The 19984-nt window shown below is 51.6% G+C and overlaps 7 protein-coding genes across 7 annotated transcripts; 3 read left to right on the plus strand and 4 right to left on the minus strand.

Moving 5' to 3' along the window:
• Positions 1–606: 606 nt before the first annotated feature.
• On the minus strand, positions 607–2997 carry pps1 (tyrosine/serine/threonine protein phosphatase PPS1; the record flags this gene model as incomplete). The annotated part of the gene is made up of 6 exons (XM_057076413.1): positions 607–730; positions 795–851; positions 919–1039; positions 1149–2036; positions 2088–2174; positions 2232–2997. The coding sequence occupies 6 exons, from the start codon at positions 2995–2997 to the stop codon at positions 607–609; spliced, it is 2043 nt and encodes a 680-aa protein (XP_056935918.1).
• A 2676-nt stretch (positions 2998–5673) lies between these two features.
• N7462_004688 (tRNA methyltransferase PPM2) lies at positions 5674–9364 on the minus strand (the record flags this gene model as incomplete). The annotated part of the gene is made up of 6 exons (XM_057076414.1): positions 5674–6138; positions 6398–6688; positions 6792–8515; positions 8581–8954; positions 9011–9231; positions 9296–9364. 6 exons carry the CDS (start codon positions 9362–9364, stop codon positions 5674–5676), a joined length of 3144 nt encoding a protein of 1047 aa, XP_056935919.1.
• A 351-nt stretch (positions 9365–9715) lies between these two features.
• Positions 9716–11284, plus strand: N7462_004689 (phosphoinositide binding protein ATG18; the record flags this gene model as incomplete). The annotated part of the gene is made up of 5 exons (XM_057076415.1): positions 9716–9767; positions 9841–9995; positions 10089–10248; positions 10311–11178; positions 11236–11284. The coding sequence occupies 5 exons, from the start codon at positions 9716–9718 to the stop codon at positions 11282–11284; spliced, it is 1284 nt and encodes a 427-aa protein (XP_056935920.1).
• A 745-nt stretch (positions 11285–12029) lies between these two features.
• N7462_004690 (uncharacterized protein) lies at positions 12030–13404 on the minus strand (the record flags this gene model as incomplete). Its single annotated transcript, XM_057076416.1, has 4 exons — positions 12030–12113; positions 12187–12257; positions 12366–12920; positions 13065–13404. The coding sequence occupies 4 exons, from the start codon at positions 13402–13404 to the stop codon at positions 12030–12032; spliced, it is 1050 nt and encodes a 349-aa protein (XP_056935921.1).
• Positions 13405–15081: 1677 nt separating this feature from the next.
• N7462_004691 (tRNA(Phe) (4-demethylwyosine(37)-C(7)) aminocarboxypropyltransferase) lies at positions 15082–16380 on the plus strand (the record flags this gene model as incomplete). The annotated part of the gene is made up of 1 exon (XM_057076417.1): positions 15082–16380. The coding sequence occupies one exon, from the start codon at positions 15082–15084 to the stop codon at positions 16378–16380; it is 1299 nt and encodes a 432-aa protein (XP_056935922.1).
• Positions 16381–16623: 243 nt separating this feature from the next.
• On the minus strand, positions 16624–17290 carry N7462_004692 (nucleobindin SSP120; the record flags this gene model as incomplete). The annotated part of the gene is made up of 2 exons (XM_057076418.1): positions 16624–17105; positions 17164–17290. The coding sequence occupies 2 exons, from the start codon at positions 17288–17290 to the stop codon at positions 16624–16626; spliced, it is 609 nt and encodes a 202-aa protein (XP_056935923.1).
• A 264-nt stretch (positions 17291–17554) lies between these two features.
• Positions 17555–19948, plus strand: N7462_004693 (uncharacterized protein; the record flags this gene model as incomplete). The annotated part of the gene is made up of 1 exon (XM_057076419.1): positions 17555–19948. One exon carries the CDS (start codon positions 17555–17557, stop codon positions 19946–19948), a length of 2394 nt encoding a protein of 797 aa, XP_056935924.1.
• Positions 19949–19984: the final 36 nt, after the last annotated feature.

Below are 19984 nucleotides of genomic sequence, written 5' to 3' on the forward strand. Positions count from 1 at the left end.
GCAAGCTTGTCTCAATATGGATGATCTCTCAGTTTTCTCGATCTCAATGGTGACAGGGGAGCGAGGGGGAAGATAAAAAGCCCGCAATCCATTTGTAGGATATCGTGGCCTTGGAAAAGTTCAAGTAAAGAAGACATGAATAAAAAGCGCATAACCGGTATGAGAAAACAGGGCATTCGCGCAAAGAAGATGGAAAGGATATTCCGGATTAAATCATGATGAGGGTGGTGAAACAGTCAAAGAATGGCACTGTAGCATCGCATCACATCGCATTAGCATCGCCAGCATGTGTTTTTGAAAAGGTCGAGTTATTGAGATCCGTCAAATCGTTGCAACGCCAAGCGCCAAACTTTGGAAGACACACAAAAAAAACGTCAATCTGAAGGTCATCCCGCATTCATAGAAGTCGTTTGTCAAATCGTGCAAGGTCAAGAAAAAAAAAAAGGTCAAACATGGCTGGCAAAAGAAGTAGATGATCCGAAGGCAAGACCAGGCCATGTACAAGAAGAGAACAATATTAAGAGCATGGTGAGCAGGCATAGACATGTCAAGTAATATGCAAAACTTGAAAGATAAGTTGGTGTATGGAGGGTGATAGTGTCGTGACTAGCCTCTTGAATATGGCTTGTTGAGCAGGGCTATTTCGCGACAGATGGTTGCCCATTCTAACTCGTGTACAGATGAGCTGTGTTTCTTGGCCTGAAGTTCTTCCCATTGCAGAAGCTCATAACTGCATATTGATATTAGCCTGGGACAGGGTGATTCGGGAAGTTATTTGCAAAGCAATTTCTTACACAAAACGTAAATGAGGCTGAATAATTACGTTCAGACGTCTGGCCCGAACAAAACAACTGCAGATGAAGTTAGACTATAGCTTCTGAGGTTGAGGCCTCAATCGAAAAAGGGTATAAAACATACTAGGCACGTGGGAATGAGAGATTCCGAGCTGCCATCACCTCGGCAATGCAAACGCTCGCTGATCTGGAAACGCCAACGCGACAGTGAACCAAAGTCGCTGTGCCATCGCTCTTTCCTTTTTCTATTCCAGAACAGTCAGCTATCAGCTTGAACCTTCCTCAATCGGCTTCACCCAACGTGAAGGCCCGAAGAAAGATATATAAACAAACTCAACCCAAACACTGGCTTACCAATGAATTCCAGACACCGGTCAATTTCTTGCCACAGCGGGTCGATACCGTTATCCTGCACGTTGTCAATGAGCATCAGATTTTCCTCGCCCCATTTGGCACGCCCCTGGTCAGTCCAGGAGACAGGCTCGCCAATGCTCAAAACGCGTCGAATGCCAAGTTCCCACAGCAAATCCGGATTGTTAGCGTGGTTTAGGTTCCCCAAGTATAGGTATGGCAAGATGCGGCTGGGCAAAGACCCATCGATTTTCAAGAACCAGTCGGGATCCCAAATGTTGGTGTCGATTGAGCGTCTCACAGGACTTTCCTGCAACAGACGTGACTGAACATGACTAAGGAACGCAACGTCTGTAGGATATGTGAAGAAGTTTCGCTTCTTGTCACAATGCAACTGCAGCCAAGCATCCGGTGCAGGGACCCCCTCGGCGAACATGTAATAAGCCAGAGCCAGCACGGAGCTCTCGGTGTAGCCATCAGCACAGTGGATAAACACTTTTCGAGGCTTTTTGCCAGTCATTCCAACATCTCCATCATGGTCCACCACCTCTGCTGGCTCGTCGGGGTTTGCTAAGTAATAGATCCATCGGATGGTATTGACAAGATCCTCCACCTCGCGGGTATTGCCCGACGGAAGCACAATGGAGCCCGAGGAGGGAAATTCTAGGCGCTGGGTGCCTTGTTCCAATTGCTTGTCAATCATGCCTAAGAAACGCGGACCTGGGATGCTCGCCAAATCACTGGCTTCAATCAACAGATCATAAGGCTCCTCTTTCGGTGGCTGGCATGCACCTGGTCTCAACAGGTAGTCAGGCGTGGGCCCAAGGAAGACATTGCGTGAGATCTCAGAGGCCTGCGACATGCTGCACATCTCCAAGCGCTCCCATTGGACTGGATTTTGGTTAGCCTGTTGATCAATTCCCGAAGAACATATCCACATACAAAAGTCCATAACCTGGCCCGTGATTTGACCTTCCGAGTCAATAGCTACCAGGTGGGGGCATTTCTTCTCAATATCAGCAAAGCTACCTATATCTTTTGTCAGCATTCCAAGCCACTTTTTGAGCAGAATTCAGTGGGACTGACTGGTGACGACAAAGGTGTTGTACGCTGGACGTTCCTGGGCGGGGTCATTCTTCAGCCGCCATGCTTGCTGGGCTGTTGCAAACTCCTCGGCAAGCACCAGAAGCTCCGAACGGCTCGCTCCATCTTCGGCATAGATGACGATGTCTGACATCGCGGCCAACTTAGCCGTTTGAATCTGGAAGTTCCGAACCGAGAAGCCTTCAGGGGGGTCCGACATCAAGAAGCGCGCCGACGGCGCGATCACCTCACTTGCGGAGACGGCGCCTTTGAGGCGTGCTTTGCTGAGATCGCCGCCGAGCTTGACAATGGTGATGCCACGCCAGCATTTGGGCGCACGGCGCAGTGAGCGCTTACGGCTCGAGAAGAAGCCCAGCTGCAGATGGTTATCTGGATGCAGGCCATGCAGCCACGGGAACATTTGGGCCGGGTCTGGCAATGGTTGGGATGCCAGATGATTAATGGCGGCTGCCAATTGGTTGATATCCAGGGTGTACACGGCTGGTGAGGGAGCGCGTGCAATGCGAACGTATCTGTCTGGGGGGTATAGGAGCGAATGGATCTGATTGACCGACCGCGACACGGGCAGTTCCAATGGGGAGGGTTCCGAGGCAGCGGCCGAGGGTCCCGTTGGGCATGCCGGCAGGTGTCGGTTGGGGATTGGGCTTGCTCGCCGGTTGACAGTGAGGGCTGGGGGAATCGGCGACGGAGGTGGAGTCGAATGTTGCAGCGTATGCTGCTGGTGTTGCTGGACGACAACAGTCGCCATGGTGGAGTTCGGCAGGCCGAAGGCGCAGGCTCAATGATCGCGCAAGGCGGGGAACGCGGTCTTTCGGAGGGATTGTATCACGTTATCGGCAGCCGATGAACCAAAGGCTTACATCCTTTTGCAAAAAAGGGGGGGGGGGAGCCGCTGTGGAGGAACGAGTCAAGGGAATGGTGATGCTGTCTTTGATCTCACTGAGCAGGCGGGACTCTGATCCACTGCAATGAATTGCTTGTTAGGCTAGATAGTCTGAGTCGAAAAGGTGGGGGGCTTGAGATTGGAATCTCGTTTTTGGGGGGATCTTCGGGGGAGGTTTGATCAGACCAGAAGGGTTGTGCGAAAAAAGATAGGGTCCACGACAAGGATATGTGAAGGGGGGGGAGGAGGGGGGGGGTAGGAAAGCATACAGTCATACGACAAGATAAAGGAGCGCACCGCAGCACAGCAAGGGGGCAGGAATGAGCCGGAAGAGCGAATCCCCAGAGTGAGGGCGTACAGAGAAGAACCAAGTTAGTGAGGGTAGAGGGAGTCCCTAGAGGGAGAAATGGGGAAGAGAGATTGATGGAGGAAGAGAAGGGGGGAAGTGTCGTTGAACGGTGGTTTGATGGTTTGGTCGGTCGGTGGTGGTTAGAAGACAGAGCACAAGGCCCGGTACCTGGTACTTCCCAGCGCCGTACTACCTGTACACTGCAACCATGACAGAACTCACTTCCCAACCTGACCAGGTTGATCGTCAGAGTTGGGTCCTGCATGATCTTCCTTGTTGCGCCTAAGCCACGCATCGTCTTCTGGTCTCGCGGCCCTATAGTTCTATGCCTACGGATGCATGGGACCGGCAGCAAACAACCGGATACTGATCATGTCGCCCCGGCTCCACTCGACGCTCCGGGGTACAATCCCACTGTGTACCGATGATGTACCGACCTCCAGAAGGGACAATCAGACCCCACGAAGCCCCCAAAGTATGAGCCGGAACTCGTGGGCCCTCACGCACGCTCGCCCTCACTGATACACTCGCCCGCCGCAGCATCTCCTGAAACAAACATGATCGAGCTCTCATCATCATCACTTATCATCGTCGTCATCATGCCCCAGGTCTCCGCCCGTGGCAGATCCACCCCCCCCCCCCCCCCGACTCCACTTCGGAGACGCGATGCTATCTGGTCCTCTCTTATCATCATCACATCTTCTATTTCTCTCCGAACCACCACCACCACCACTTCGTCCTCCGCCTCCGGTCTTTTCCTCAGGAATCTCACCCATTACGAATGGAACGCCATGCCACCCACCCGACACATTCATGAATTACTCCCCCATGAACCAACCATGACTCAACCTCCCCCACCCTGAACACCTCAGAGTCCCCGATCCCCGCCCAATAAAGCCCAGACCATCCACGGACGACCCAACCGCGGCACATCCAATCATCCGCCGCTGAGCCCTCCTCCCCCTTCCCCCCATGACGCTGAGAGTCTGCGATTCGGGACAGGCCTGCGAGTCGAAGATGCCCCGCCTCCTCGGCCCAGATTCCTGGCCTCCCAGCTTCGATCTGTGCGTGTCTGTCTCGCCCTCTCGTCTCTCTCGACGGCAGCTCTCCGCTTTGGTTGGCGCGTCAGTCGAAGACCCTGAAAGACCCAGAGAGACCCAAAGAGTCACCGAGTCAAAGAGGCCCGTTCCATCTGCTCTATTCTTTCCATCCGCCCCGCTCCTCGAGGATGTGAGGCACCCGGAACAAAGAACAGCAGCCCGTTCCCCGCACGCCTTACTAGTGCCGGCCCCGTCTTTCCCCCCCCGGGCTGCACTTGCGATCCACCCATCCCTCGGATTTGAGAGCCTACCACTGGTGCGGCGACGCTGCCGCTGGTCTGGTTTCATCCTTCCTGGTCCATGGCGGCCAAACTCAATCTCATCATTGGCCTCGAAATTTCCATGCAGCTGGAGGGTGCGCAGCTGATAGCAGATACTATGATAAGAAACCTCGAGACGATATGGCCGTACAACAGCAAATGAGAGGCAACGGTCGTTTGTGTTTAGACTTTCTATAGATTGGTCGGTCGATCCAGTCGGTGCACAGGTACTCTGGCCACGCGATACGTTCTCCAATGCGATCATCTCTGTAGCTGGGATTTTTGACACTCTCTATCACTGGACTGGGGCGACTACGACAGGGATGTAGACCGGATTTGACCTGTGCATATGGACACCAGACAAGGCTGCGGGGGTTCACCCCGGATCATCGCGGCGATCCACTGCCCGGATATCCCACAAGTGGGAAGCGAAGGTATTGGCAGTAATCGTATGAGGCAAGACCTGCGAGTAGCATATCCAGATCCACCATTTGTCTGGGATAGCCGTCGAGGAATTGACGAAGTGACGAGGGGCTGGACTGGGAACATGGCAGAGAGGACCGATGCCCCACGCCTCAGATACGTACCTGCAATGCCCAACCCACAGGTCGTACGACAACAGAGGGTCCAGGGCTTATCTGCCGGCCTGGTCCACCTGGTCTCCCTCTCCGCTCGGCATTCAAACGCCTTCGCCAGCCATACACGACAGGCCATGATTTATCACCCTACCCTTCTCTGTACAACTATACATCCTTACATCCACACGTCCCCTCTCTCTCTCTCTCTCCCTCTCTCTCTTTTCTGATCAAGCCGGCCAGCATCCAATCGTCCCTCATTGGTCCGCCAGTTCTTGCAACTCCTGCGCCAGCCGACGTAGGTAAAATCGCGCCATATCCGGCGGCACGCCCGCAAACGACCTCTTGACCTTCTGCAGATCCAGTCGCCCCTTCTCGTACGCCTGCAAATCACGATTCCCGTAGACATCGCGCCCCGTCGCATAGCCCTGGGCCAGGTTGCGGAAGAACACATTTACGGCCACGCTGACCGCGCTGGCCGCCGAGCACGCCGTGTGTAACCACAGCGGCGGGAGGAACAAGATCTCGCCTGGGCGCAGAATCGCCTCCTGCGGGTGTGTGCCGGGAATGCGCGCTGCCGCCGTATCCAGTCCAGCGTGCGCGAAGATGTCGAGGCGCGAGCTGGATGCTCCGGGTGGGAGGTGCAGCGCCTGCACGTCGTCGGGCGGGAAGAGGATCAGGCGCCGCTCGCCGCGAACTTGGCAGAGCACATTGGCCATGACCTGCGGCTGGTTAGAAAGAGTATATAATGGTTGCTTTTTCTGGGTTCCTCTAGCACGAGGGATTTTCTTCTTCTTTTGTCTGGCCTCCGGATGTTCTGTAACATGTAGACATTTGGTTGGGAACCCAAGTGGCAACACGAAACATAGAGATAAGGTGAAACAGCCAAAAAGGATTGACCGAGAGACAATGACCACTCTTGACTGAGAAAAGAAAAGAAAAGAATAGAACGGAAAAGAAACAGAAAAACAACACACTCACATCGTAATGAAGCCACATCGTGACCGGCCCAGAGATTCGCAGCGGCGAACTATGCGCATTCTCCGTCACCATGGCCATGCAGTCGGGAAGCCTAAAGTCATCCTGCAATGTAGGAAAATCCATCTCCAAATGCGCGGGCATCTTGGATGGCTGTTCTGCCGAGATAGATCGGAGATACTGGCGGCCACCTGCATGAACCTCGTCCAAGAAAGAGCCAAAGCACTTGGTCACATATGCGAAGTTCTTAGTCTGAAAGCTCATCTGCTCCGATTGAGCCTCGTGCACGACAACCTAGAGAACAGACAGGGTGTTAGTAGGGGGTTATTTGTTTTCTGTGTATTGTTTGGGCCGAGGTGCACGGCTGTCTGCAGTGCGAGGCGGGTAGCTGCCGTACCTTGCGATCCTCGCCGACAGTGCATGCAAGGTATTCCTTTGTCCAGCGGGTAGTGCAGGGCCCGATGTCAGCACCCTCGATCACAACGGGCTTGCCATTGGCGACGATCTGCTCGAACTGTGCGGCGGATTCGATGCGGACCCGGGGGATTGGGGATGGAGGCAGGCCTTCTTCAAGGGTTGCGCGCTTTGTCTGTGGCATTGGCATGGAGTCTTTGCGAGCGATGGGCTCCGCGGCCTTCTTCTTCGGGGCTACGATACCCCATGTATTTTCAGTGTTGGAGTCGGCTGGATGTAGAATCCAGGCGCCCTCAGTCCAGACAGTTCCGGTTGGGAAACATACGGCGCCACCGCCCACAAAAAGCACATGATCAGAGTCGATCGTGCAGGCGACGTGGCCGGTGAGCAGTGGCCTCGGACCGGCGAACGCAGCGCCAAGGCCAATGGCAGTGATGATATTTGGGTTGTGCGATTGTGCCAGAGTCGTGGATGCCAAGTGGGTCGAGTCCAGCAAGAGGATCTCTTTCGCGGCGGGGATTAGTCGGCGTGGTATGATGCCGCCAGCCACTACCAGGCCTTGCGAGGTGGCATTGACCGTGGCGCCAAATCGACTAAGGTAGGGGAAGAGCTGCGGCGAGGAGGTCCGTATGTATTTAGTCACGTCCGTTAGTTCCACTTCTAAAGATCCGTCGTCCGATCGCAATAGACTCCAGGTCCAGAAATCCTCGAGAATGGTTGCATTGTATCCGATTCCTCCAAACAATACACCGGTACTTGCACTTGTCTTTGCAAAGCAGGCTCCAAAGCGAGCCTCGGGCTTGCTGCCAATAACACGGACATTCCGCCAGCCTTGTTGATCCTGATCGTTCCACAGGATCCAACTCTCCAGGATAGTGTTGTTTTTGGTTTTGCCTCCATAGACCAGGATGGAGGTTGAAACAGCACTCAGGGAGACGTCAGTGGCGCTGTGTCGGAATCTTGCCTCGGGCAACGGGTGAACCTGGCACCAGGTATTATCCTGTCGTAGCCAGCAGTCGTTAAGAGGCGCGGTAGGGGAGGCTCGGCCGCCAATCAAGATACAGTCGCCCTTCTTGCCCAGAGCAGTGATGGTATGGCACATCCTCGTGGGGATATCACGAGATGGAAATGATGAAACCGTTTCCGCAACGTCAGAACGAGAATACAAGTCGGTGGTGGCGAGTCGAGCTTGTTCTCCCTGGCCTCCATGATGACCGATCGTGTGAGGGCCGTCTGGCAGCCAGGCCCCATATCGCCGTCGTCCACAACCTTGGCCTGTTGGAAGAGGCCCTTGCAGAACAAACTGAGGGGAGACATTTCCCTCGGTAACTTCCGTTTCGTTGGCCACCCCGGCGAGCCCGGTCGTTCCTGGTGAACCGCCGGGCTTAGTCGATGCAATGAGCAGGAAGAAGTGTGAAGCAAAGAGCGCCAACTCTTCCCATTCATCAAAGGCCTCGCACGAGTCGAGCCCGATCCGTACCGAGTCGACCAAAAATGGACTATTGGACCAAAGATCCCACAGAGTTTGAGCTCGTGCGTGAGACCATCCGGACTCTCTAAAGCGCTGTTCCTGCTCAGCAAGCGATGGGTATTCATTGGTTGAGAACAAAGGTGCTTTAAGGTTCTCATAATGCAGCATCATTCCCTTCGCGTATGGGTGGTTAGGTCCATCTGGAAAGTATTTCTCAAGGAGGCAGAATTGGACGTCTGCGGAGGGTTAGTCGCATGCAGACCAGTCGTTTTGCTGATAATGGGTCAAGCAATGAACTCACCATTCGTCAATTGCGAAGCCCAACTCAGGACTGCATTGGCAGAGGGGATTGGCATATAGGTCAAAGACATCTCGGCGAGAAAAAGAACAGGGCATTCAGAGTCGGGGAGAATGCTAGTCCGTAGCACATCATCAAGTTTCTTCAGGTTTTTCAAATCACACCCCACAGCAATATACTGTGAGCTGCGGATTTGGATAGCATCCTGATCTTGGCCGAACTCGACATCTCCAAGGACTTCAGTGATCTCTCGGGTTTTGCGGATCGTATCCCTCTTGTAAAGGATGAGCTTCTCATAGTCGATATCGACGAAGATAGTGTTCCCGGCATGTCCCGATTTCTTTTCCTCGCTAAGCAGCACAAAAGGCAGTGAATCACTACAGCCACATTATTCAGTATACTCCACAGTCACGATGCGGTATCTACAACTCACTATCCGCATCCGAGGTTCAAGACGAATTTCGGCTTATCTGCTGGCGCGTTTTCCATGAACTGCCGTACAGTCTGGGCCATTGCATGCATGCGCAGCCAGTATCCGCGATTAATGGTCGGCGATCGGCGCTGGGGCTTTTTAACAAAGTAGCGGAAGAAATGGGGCTTGGGGTAGTAGATCATCTCGACACTTCGCTTGGATATAATGCTGCTGTTGTTTGTCTGTGATGGGTGTCATTATCAATCCCAATGCCCTTCCACGCCCTTACAAAGACGGAGCACATACCCCCATAACTACCTCAGCATTCTTTTCGGCCTTAGAGGCCGCCGACATGGCTGGTCGCGAGGCCGCCATTATGCGGGCAAATAATTAATTGACAGTGCGGCCAAGTACGCAGCACGCGCTATCGATAAGAACTTCGTAGGCGGTGGGCAATCAAGGTGTGGCCCAAGCGCCTCGGTGAATCTCGCTTGCAACGACGAAGGTTCCTTCAGGCTTCCCCAGAAGCTTGCATCCTCAGCGCCTCCGCGTCGTTGCTGCCCCAACTGGTCCTGGCACTGTCGGGAGATGATAGGGAGTGTCCGGTGACGGGTGACTCCTTGCTGTCGCAGCCCCCATCTCCGTCGCATCCCCTCAAGCGGGGTACACCGTCCGCTGCTCGTATAAATACCTCGGCGACATCACGTCGCGCGCCTACCCGCCAACATGGCTATGAATTTTGTGACGTTCAACCAGGATTTCAGCTACCTTGCTGTCGGTGAGCTCCCCTTTCCCTGCCCTTTCCACAGATTCTACCAAACCGCAAGTGCCAGTTTACTGACGTCAACCAGCCACCTCCAAGGGATTCCGCATTTTCACCACCGACCCATTTGCGAAAAGCTATGAGACAAAAGAGGGAAATATCGCTGTCATTGAGATGCTGTTTTCCACATCCTTAGTAGCGCTTATTCTATCCCCGCGACGGTTACAGATCACAAACACCAAGGTTTGTCGACGCCTGCAATGCAAAGCAGCTACCATAAGCACCATGTGGGAGTCGGACTTGGATCAGCGGATCTGATAAACTTTTCTTGAACAGCGTCAAAGCACAATATGTGAACTTACGTTTCCCACCACGGTCCTATCTGTGAAGCTAAACCGGAAACGTCTGGTTATCGTGCTAGAAGATCAGATCTACCTCTACGATATTCAGACCATGGGGCTATTATCGACGATAGACACTTCCCCCAACCCTCACGGTAAGTGAGAGCTTTAAACCTTATTGGATGAACTTGATTGTATTGACAGAATCTTCTTTCAGCGATCTGTGCCTTAGCTCCGTCGTCGGATAATTGCTATATGGCATACCCATTACCTCAAAAGGCCCCTGCAGCTATCAAACAGCCAGCCCACGCTCCCCCTGGAACCACTCATGTCTCGCCGACAAGCGGAGAGGTACTCATATTCGATGCGGTCAAACTCGAAGCGATTAATGTCATAGAAGCCCACCGCTCCCCACTAGCCTTCATCACACTCAACAGTGACGGAACCCTACTCGCGACAGCTTCAGACAAGGGAACTATCATTCGTATTTTCTCGGTACCTGATGGTCATAAATTATATCAATTTAGACGTGGCTCCATGCCCTCCCGGATCTACAGCATGTCTTTCAACACCACGTCTACCCTCCTCTGTGTTTCTTCATCCACCGAAACGATTCATCTTTTCAAACTGAGTCCACAAGGTCCATCATCAGATGGATCTTCAGCACATTCGCCTGTTGGTCGTGAGCAAAGCGGAACTAGCCATTACAGCAATCTACACGATGAGGACGACATGGGCGGCGACTCAAACGCAGATCTAGCCTCAAGAAAGCACAATGGTACTTTAATGGGGATGCTACGCCGGACATCTCAAAACGTCGGTGGTGCTGTTGCGGCAAGGGTGGGTGGATATCTTCCCAAGGGGGTTAGCGAGATGTGGGAGCCGGCGCGAGACTTCGCCTGGATCAAGTTGCCCCGATCAAGCCAGGGGGCCGGGGGCAATGGAAACGCCGCCCCCATTCGGAGTGTTGTAGCTATGAGCAGCAACACCCCCCAGGTGATGGTCGTGACTAGCGATGGCAACTTTTATGTCTTCAACATCGATTTGTCGAAGGGTGGGGAAGGGACTCTCACAAAGCAGTACTCGTAAGTTTCGTAGCAATTTTTGTGCTGGATACCCTTCGTGCTAATTGAAACCCACAGGGTGGTTGATTCAAATGACCGGTTAGGATACCCTGCGGTGGAGTATTGAGTGCTTTGTTCGGCTACACAAGCGTCTTCCCTGTCGCTCATCTAAGCTCCGTGGAGATTCCAGTATAGCCAAACAAAGCAAGGTATTTTGTTTTCTTTTAGGCGGCATTGTGTTTTTTGACAAGTGGGCGTTCATTATTCATGTTTTTCCCCTATCTTGTTTCCGTTAGGGATTAGCCACAGATGGCTCTCACTCTCTACTCTTTCTCGGCCATTATTCCCCTCGTTCCAAGCGATAGCGTTTTTTTTCTTCTCTCGTCTATTTCGGCGGCTTCAATTATGCTCCTGGTTTCCTGGTGATGTTCGACCCTTGGTGGGCTTGAGTTCTTCAATTCTTGTGGTTGGCAAGCGTTTTGTTTTGATATTTATTGCCACCTCGATAATGAATTCTGAATACCTAAGCCGACCAATTCAAGAGCCTGGAGAAATTTCGGCCTTGGCCATGAGTCGCCTCGATGTTTATTGTTATTAATAAGCACTCTATCTCTTTATCTCTTCATTAATCCTAGCAGGAACTGGAAGTCCGTGTTTGGGAAATTCACCGAAGTTTGAACGCAGGTGGGTCTCGTCGAAAGCCCAAACTCTAAATAACCATGTTTTGTATCGCTAAGTCAGCTCTATGTCTAATATCTATGTATTCTTGAATGCCGTTTCGATGTCTTGCAAGTATGTTCAATGATCCATGTACAGTGAGTGATTGGTCGGTCCAATCTCTCCGGGGCCGCCTCCGGGCGAGATGCCCGGGCTCACGGCGAGCTCCGCCTTTCCGTCCAGAGTGGGTCAACAAAGTAGACCAGGCCGTGCCCGATGGCAGCCGCGAGTGGTCCAATCTATGGGCGGTTAGCCGAGGCCATGATAAGAGAACCGTCTAAAAGAGGCAGGGCCAGCAGAAGTCAAGCTTACCCAGTGGATCCAATGATAGGAGGGGAATTCCGACGCCACATAGGCTCCCAGGCACCGTGCGGGATTGAGACCTGCAGATAAGAAGACGGGGGTTATTTAAATGCTCCAACTCGCCCCAACTTTCCTCTCGGGTTCCTTTTGCCTATCCCTTTGGGACGTTTGAGGCCGTGGCTACTTACTCGCTCCGATGTACCCTTCCCGGGTGAAGGCGGTCCCCCACGCAACCACTCCAAGGACAATGCCTACAAACCATGGAGAAGTGGCGTGGCCAAATACTTCTGCCTGTCGTGGATCAAGGGCCACGCCGAATGCCAGGAAAATAAGGATCAGGCATGCCACAAACTCAATGACCAGGCCATCTTTGGGGTCCACCATGCTTGTATCAATATGGCATCCACCTACAGTGAACTTTCGGGTGCCGTAGGCACTGTGCAGCATCAAACCTGCGAGGGCTCCTCCCAAGGTTTGCCCGGCCACGTACAGGACCATTCGTGGAAACGAAATGATCCGTGCAAAAAAGGTGGCTAGGGTAATTGTTGGGCTTATGTGGCCTCCGCTTGAGGGGGAAAAGGTGTAGATAAGCAGCGGGGTCAAGAGAAGATTGGTGATGCCGCCGAACAGTGGAGAGAAGAAGGTCACAGTGCTATAGACGCCCGCCTCGGTCGTGGGAGACGTTGTCTTCGATAACGGATGCGTCGTCACCCAGGACGTGATGAAGACATTCATCATACTTGCTATATAGATCAAGACAGGACATATTAGCCAACTGGGCTGGATATCAAACATGTACGCACATTCCCATCGGGATGCCCAGATCGATTCTGCCTGGGATCACGGTGGGAGAGACTGAAGGGGTGGGGGGTGGCTTCAATGCTTACCAACGCATTCCAGCATTGCGAACTTCCATAGATCTGGACTCAAAAAGCCCCGGAGATCGAAGATCTCGGCCAACGTCATGCATGGTGCCGCATCGGGGACCTTTTCCAGCACGTCCACATTCTTCGGGTCATGTCGATCGACGATGAAGTCCTGGTTTCCGCCGAGCCGGCCGGCGAATGGAGCAATCGCCGGCTCGAGGTACGTATGATCATCCTTCCCATCGAGCTCGTGAGACGGCAGATAAGCTATGACCATGATGGGCGATTGGGTTTCAGGCGCATTGGGCTGTGAAACAATCCTTGGCTGCAAGGATCGAAACGTAACGGGCCGCCCGGCCATTGGTGGACGCCCGCTGACTCAGCCAGGCAGACTTTTACTCGGCGAAACTGATCACGTTGCGGTTGGCCGAGCCAATCAGCGGTTGATATTCCTGGGGTCGAAGTTGGCCGAGCCAATCATAATGCGTCCTTCCAATCCCCTCCGCCCCTATATGTCAAGGAGATCAGGGATAGACGACGGATCATATCACGATACGGATCATGACGAGTCTCGAGCCCAGAAAGGGAGAGCTTTTGGATAACATGATAGCGTGATAGGGCAAACCATAAAAGGGGTTGTGGTTTGCTAATACGAATTGGTACCTCCTGATAGTCGCCGATAACACGGATAAGTTCCCGTTTTCCCTCCTGAACTATGACCGAGCTTGGCCTCCCAGAGACCTATAAAAAATAAATCAAGAGATATGCAACTTACAGGGATCCCTCACCTAGCCTGCGCTCTACACCGAGCACAATCCAATCCCACTTTCAATGATTAATATTAATCATACCAAGCTCCATCCACTCCTTATTTCTTACCCCACAGAGTGCGTAGTTGGCCGATCTCCGCCCTGGCCGGTGAACGATTAGTCAAGGAAATGGGCTGGACCATCTCCACGCCATATCCAATAGTTGGCAGTTGACTGGGTAACCCGTAAACTTTTCAGTGACCCTACCTACATCTTGATTGACGAACGGCTGACTGACTCGGGCTGCTCAGTCGCGCACCTAGATTCTCCTCCGTGATCCACAAGGGGCAACGGGTGTGCACTTGATTAAAATCATCCAGGTCCAGGTGGTGATGAAAAGCCGCGGTGCCTACGAAGCAGAAGAGACCCATTGTGATACATTACGGACCGGAAAGCTGATCTCAAGATAGATTCAGGAATGCTGAAGGAAACGAATATTGGCCTGCATACTGTATCGAATTTAAATAGTTGAAAGAATCCAACCTTAAAATCAACTAGGAGTCAGAAAGCATTCAAGTCTCCCGGATTTTCCACCCTAGGATTTATTTGGCCATTCGAAAGCCAGAGGGTAGAATTGGTTAACCATAAATGTAATCTTGCAGATTTGCTACAAAGACTACAATAATCATTTTTGGCACCGATGCATTGTCCCGCGAATCTAGTGATGCCGGCTAGATATGTCTAGCACAATCTGTAAATAACTGGCAGCACGCTCTCTCCAAGAAGTTCGATAGGCAATTAGATAATCGCATAATTTGGCCTCAACAAGTTGCTACCCCTTTCTATGAACGACTTTGATATATACATTGGATGTGAGTTGGATGGCTTTTACAAGGAGATGTGTAGGACTTATTTATCCAATTATAACAAGCGACAAGAGAAGAGCCTTTATGAGCAGCTGCGATAGGTATGAGAAATAGACGAAATGAGCTACAGGATAGACATCCAGATGCATGGCGCTATTGATGCGATCCATTCGGACTGAGGGGGAGGCTCCCGGGACCGATGCAAATTAAACAAACATGTGCCGCATCTCGGCCCGCCGGCCTGGCGCATTCAGGTATCTGCTTGAAGATTGTGGTCGTGTGATAAACTTGCCGGTACACTGAATATTGATATTGTACATGTTTCCTTTGGTCAAGTGGGTTTGGTCTCAGGTATACTCAACCGATCTTCAAACTCCGGACTCCTGAAGATTTCTGTCTGCCCCACCATAGACAGACTTGCCGATGATTGCCCAAGATCGGGAACAAACGAATCGAGGGCCAAAAAAGGATCGACAACCCTCGAAAAGTCTCAATGCTTTGCAGGCGGGCATTAAGGAGTTTCTGAAAGATCCAGTATTTCTAAGCCAGCAAGATCAGGCTTCACTTGAAAAACTTCAAAACTCACTTCCCAAACGCTTCACGATTTATGAACCTCTTGTGCTTCTCCCAGCGAACACATTCCAATCACCGCCTGCATGGGGCGCATTTTGTTCAACCTTATCCCCTGAACAGCGGGAGTTACTTTATGCCTCGATAGCGAAAGCATTCAATCGGTTGGGGGCCACGCATCTTGCCGTTAATGCTCCCATTGCCCAGACCAACACCCAGGGCCAAGAAAACCGCATACGCAGTCCGGCCGGCCTTATCCCATTACATGGTGATTTTGGAACAGCCATTTCGACGACAGGACAGGAGGAAGACATTGCTCAGCCTAGTCCGGCAGACCTCGAGAGTGCATTCTGGGTACGCACATCTCAGAACCAGGGCATCGTGCAAATATGGGCTCCACTATATACGATGTTCTCGCGAGGGAACATCACTGAAAAGGCACGAATCCTTGACCAAGGACCATCCCAAAATACATTCATGGGACTGGATGAGCAGTCATTGGCTCAACCTGTTTCAAATACCAGTGTCGTTGACATGTACGCTGGGATTGGATACTTTGTCTTTTCGTATCTGAAGCGAGGCGTCAAGCGCGTATGGGGATGGGAACTGAATGGTTGGTCAGTGGAAGGTCTGCGCCGTGGCTGCGAAGCGAACAAATGGGGATGTAAGGTTGTCCGTGTTTTGAACAACGGAGAACTGAGCATCCCTGTTGAAAAAATTATGGAAACGCTCACAGACATAGACCGGGTGGTGGTCTTCCACGGAGACAACATGTTTGCGGCAGATGTCATGTCGAGAATTCAACGAATTATGGAAATTGAAGGAACATGGTCACCTGTCCGCCACATCAATCTGGGTCTTCTGCCATCGTCACAGCCATCTTGGGACAACGCTTGCAGAATTCTTGACATGAAACGAGGAGGCTGGCTCCATGTCCACGAAAATGTAGATGTGCGTGAAGTTGAAGAAAAAAAGACGGAAATTATGAGTGGATTGGCAAGGCATCGCATGCTTGTCTACCAGCAACAGGGGCATTCGGAAGAGCCTATCGTTGATTGTTGTCATGTGGAACATGTCAAGTCATATGCCCCTGGTGTCATGCACTGCGTCTTCGATATTCAGCTCTCTGCTCCGAGGGATCCCGGAAATTGATTGATTATTGTTGGATCGGATAAAATGGAGGAGCGACTAATGGAGCCGTCACATGAACGGCTTGCCGGGCTTTGTATATCATTTTAAAAGCAGAGGGAATGCCAACTGCCCTGCTTTAATAGGATCAACTGGGAGCGTCACCAGCAAACTAAGAGAAACTTAAAAATCTCACCCACAATCAATATGCCAATGCCTATGTACATGAACATGAAAGTAAAAACATCTGTTGAATCTCTTGAAGAACTAGACATTGCGACGGAATTTGGAGGGAATGTTGGCGTCAACAACTTGCATTGCTTCTAGCATATCAAGCCGCTTTTGAGCAGCCTCCATGGCATCGTGTTGCCGGAAATGCTCAATATCCTCGGGATGAGTCAATTCCTCCTCTGTGGCATCTTCGCCGTGGTATTTCTCAAAGTGGTGGATCTCATATTCATATTCAATGTCGCCATGGTGGCCGGGGCCAAAGCCGAGGTCGGGCAACCGCGTACCGGCAGCGACCGCCTTCAGCCAGGCGTCGCGCTTAATGAAGCCCGTATTTTGGGGGTCGAAGAGGTCGAACACTGCGCGGACAGCAGATTCCTTGCGAGATTCGCTTACACCCTTATTGGATTCATCGTCAATGCCGTATGTCTTCCGTACTTCGTCGGGAGTCCATGCTCCAGAGGAATCATAGTCATGCAAGGTGAAAAAGAGGGCGCATCGAAGGATTCGATGTGATGTTCCTCTGTGCGACATGTTAACAGTCTTGACAATGCCATTGGTCTTGCAGATCACCCTTACCGATCATGTGTCTTGTGGCCCAGTCGTCGGATGGTGGCTGGTCATTTGAATGGGAGCCATGGGCATTAACAAGCCCACTCCCCAAGGCTAGTACCCCTGCAATAATACAAAGTAGACGTGAAACCATTGCTAAATTGTTGACAAATGAAAAGGGAACGAAAGCCAACGTATCTTGAATCCCAAGTAACGGGGGACGCAACCAGGCCGTGGCCGGGGCTTAGCTTGTTTGCAGTGTTTGCATCTCATATTTGGCTCCGGGAATTTCTCGACGGCATCTCGCATCGTCCGATCGTCAGTCCCACGCAAGTTTCCCATCGGACTCCGAGGGGGGTCCAATTGTGCTGCGCCAATACTTATTATTTCATAACGGGTTGATAGAGATGCTCTGATCATGCAGAGTTTGTGGTCCCGCGCTGCTCCGACGCAGTCGACCTGCCGCTGCGTTTCGTGCGTGAGCACCATCGCCAACGGGGTCGCCTCACGATCAGCAGCAGCAGCTAGCAAAAGACGACTGCGCATTGGCAATTCTGTTACCGCGCTCTATTCCACCATCTTCGCCGCAGCCGCCCTCGCCGACGCGAAAGCCAAAGACCAACGTCGAAATGACTGGGAGGAGAAAATTGCTGCCGTTAAAGCAGAGGTAAATGAGCTGGTTGATGAAGAAAAACGGATTTTGGAAACACTCCAATCACGAAGGAAGTCTCGGGAATTTGGCCGATTGACGCAAGCACGAGGATTTGGCACTCTGTCGACCAACTCCCGGCCACAACAACGAAATGTGTCGAAGCAGCCCACAAGGTCCTTTCACACTCAACATAGGCTATTCAATGCCGCACTCGCACGGGCCGAGGAAAGCTGGACGGCAGAAGAACTTGGTGATCTTGACCTTCAGGAGGCGGAGGCAAGTGAACTACGCGCCGCTATGAATGACCATCTAGAACCTTGGGTTCTGAATGACTCTCTGCGTATCAAGGCCATCCAAAAGCTCGCCTTGAAACAATTTGCTGTTAGACTCTTGTTACGTCCAACAATTGCCCACCGCTATTTGGGGCTCAAAAAGAACTATGGCACCGACTTCAAAATTCCGAAAATCGATGTTGAGAACCTTCTGGACGAGCTGAAATCCACCCGATACCGAATCAATGAGCTGAAAACGGTGAAAAATGTCGATTTCAATGACCTAATCTGTGATTATGTGGCGATGCGTTTTGAAGACGTACAAGAAGAGCGCCGGAGGCTTGATGAAGAGCTTTTCCTGGATATTCAGTCATTCATGAGCGAGCAAATGTCTTTACAAGAACTGCTTTTGCGGATTTCCAGTAATCTGCTCAGCTCGGTGGATCCGGACCGCACGACAGCATTCAGACACATGCTTATGACTTTCACACAAGCTCGTCAGAATGATCTGAACGAACTACTATTACGGACATTGTTGCCCCATCGCTTCTACCTCAGTACTTCACTCATCATCACGATCCTGTCATTTTTCCGCAAGTCCAAGAACCTTAAAGACTTTGACCTATTCCTCCAAATGCTGAGTGGCGATGGATATTCCGCCAATCTGGGAGCTATTGGTTACTTCCGACGTCGAAGAATTAATGGTCTGGATATGGTTATTCCACCCCTCAGTAGCAACAATTTCGTTATATACACAGAGTTGATTTCAACTGCATTGCGCTTCAACCAGCCGGATAGAGCGGATGCTTGGCTCCAAGCCGCACGGAGAGTTGGCTTTTTGGACAACTTTAATACTCTATTCACTTACATTCGATTCTACAGCATTCGACAGGACTGGGAAAAGGGCGTACACGCGCTCAAGAGAGCTGTCACATTCCTTGTGTCTTCAACGGCTCATTCAAGCAACCTTGTGGATCGACTGATACTCTATATGGTTCATTTCTGCGACTCATGTCGCAGAAAAGATGTCTCGGAAAGCTTGATCTCGGCGGCCATGTATAGTGGATTTAATCCCGAGATCCCATCCATACAAGACGAGATCGCGCCTCTCGTGGATATTGGTGGCGTGCGCTGGACAAAAGCTGCTGAGACTGCGCCGAAGGAGAACTCAAATCGTCAGCTATGGCAGAAGTGCGCTGATTTTGCGCATATCTTCGGTGAACAATTAAATGACCTCGAAGTGCCCGAAGACCAATCACGAACGCGACAACTGACCCGCTTATCTGCTATCCACGCGCAAGATGCTCTGGTCGCTGCTCTTGCAGACAATTCATCACTGTCCAAAACAGCACAGAAACAGACAGTCGTACGGAGTTCAGAAATAAAATCTGACAAAGTGATACATAGTCAAAATGGCCAAGGGGAAAATATGCAGAGCGCTGAATTTGCAGCATTGAAGGACGAAGTCTCTCAGCTTCGACAACTAGTCTTCGAGCTTCGCAAACATCATATTGAAGCTTCTTTCAAAACAGACCTTCATCATGATCTCGAGTTCGAGGACACCATGTCTCAAGCGCACAAACCAAGACAGACTTCGCATGAAACTGCTTTTCAACCCAATGAATCTCCTATGAGCGTGGAATTTCAAAGGATACCCAGCCCAGTCAACAGTGACCAGGGCCGCAGATCTTCTTCGCCGAATCTTTCTTTTCGGCCGGCCGCTGCCATGAGGGCGCCAGTTCAGGCTGACGATTCGTCATTTGCTGGTACAAATCACCAAGCTCGTTCAGCTATATCGGGACAGGCAAAAGGCCTTGGCTGGTTGGCTCACAGATCCAAGAGGAAGAATCCTACTTCTTGCGCGGAACGTGCAGCACGCGAAGGTTGAAACTGTCCAATTTGTGATAACATATTTTCGTTTTGT

The sequence above is a fragment of the Penicillium macrosclerotiorum genome, assembly GCF_028827735.1.
Source record: "Penicillium macrosclerotiorum strain IBT 26536 chromosome Unknown utg000003l_segment0_segment0, whole genome shotgun sequence".
NCBI classification, from domain to species: domain Eukaryota; kingdom Fungi; phylum Ascomycota; class Eurotiomycetes; order Eurotiales; family Aspergillaceae; genus Penicillium; species Penicillium macrosclerotiorum.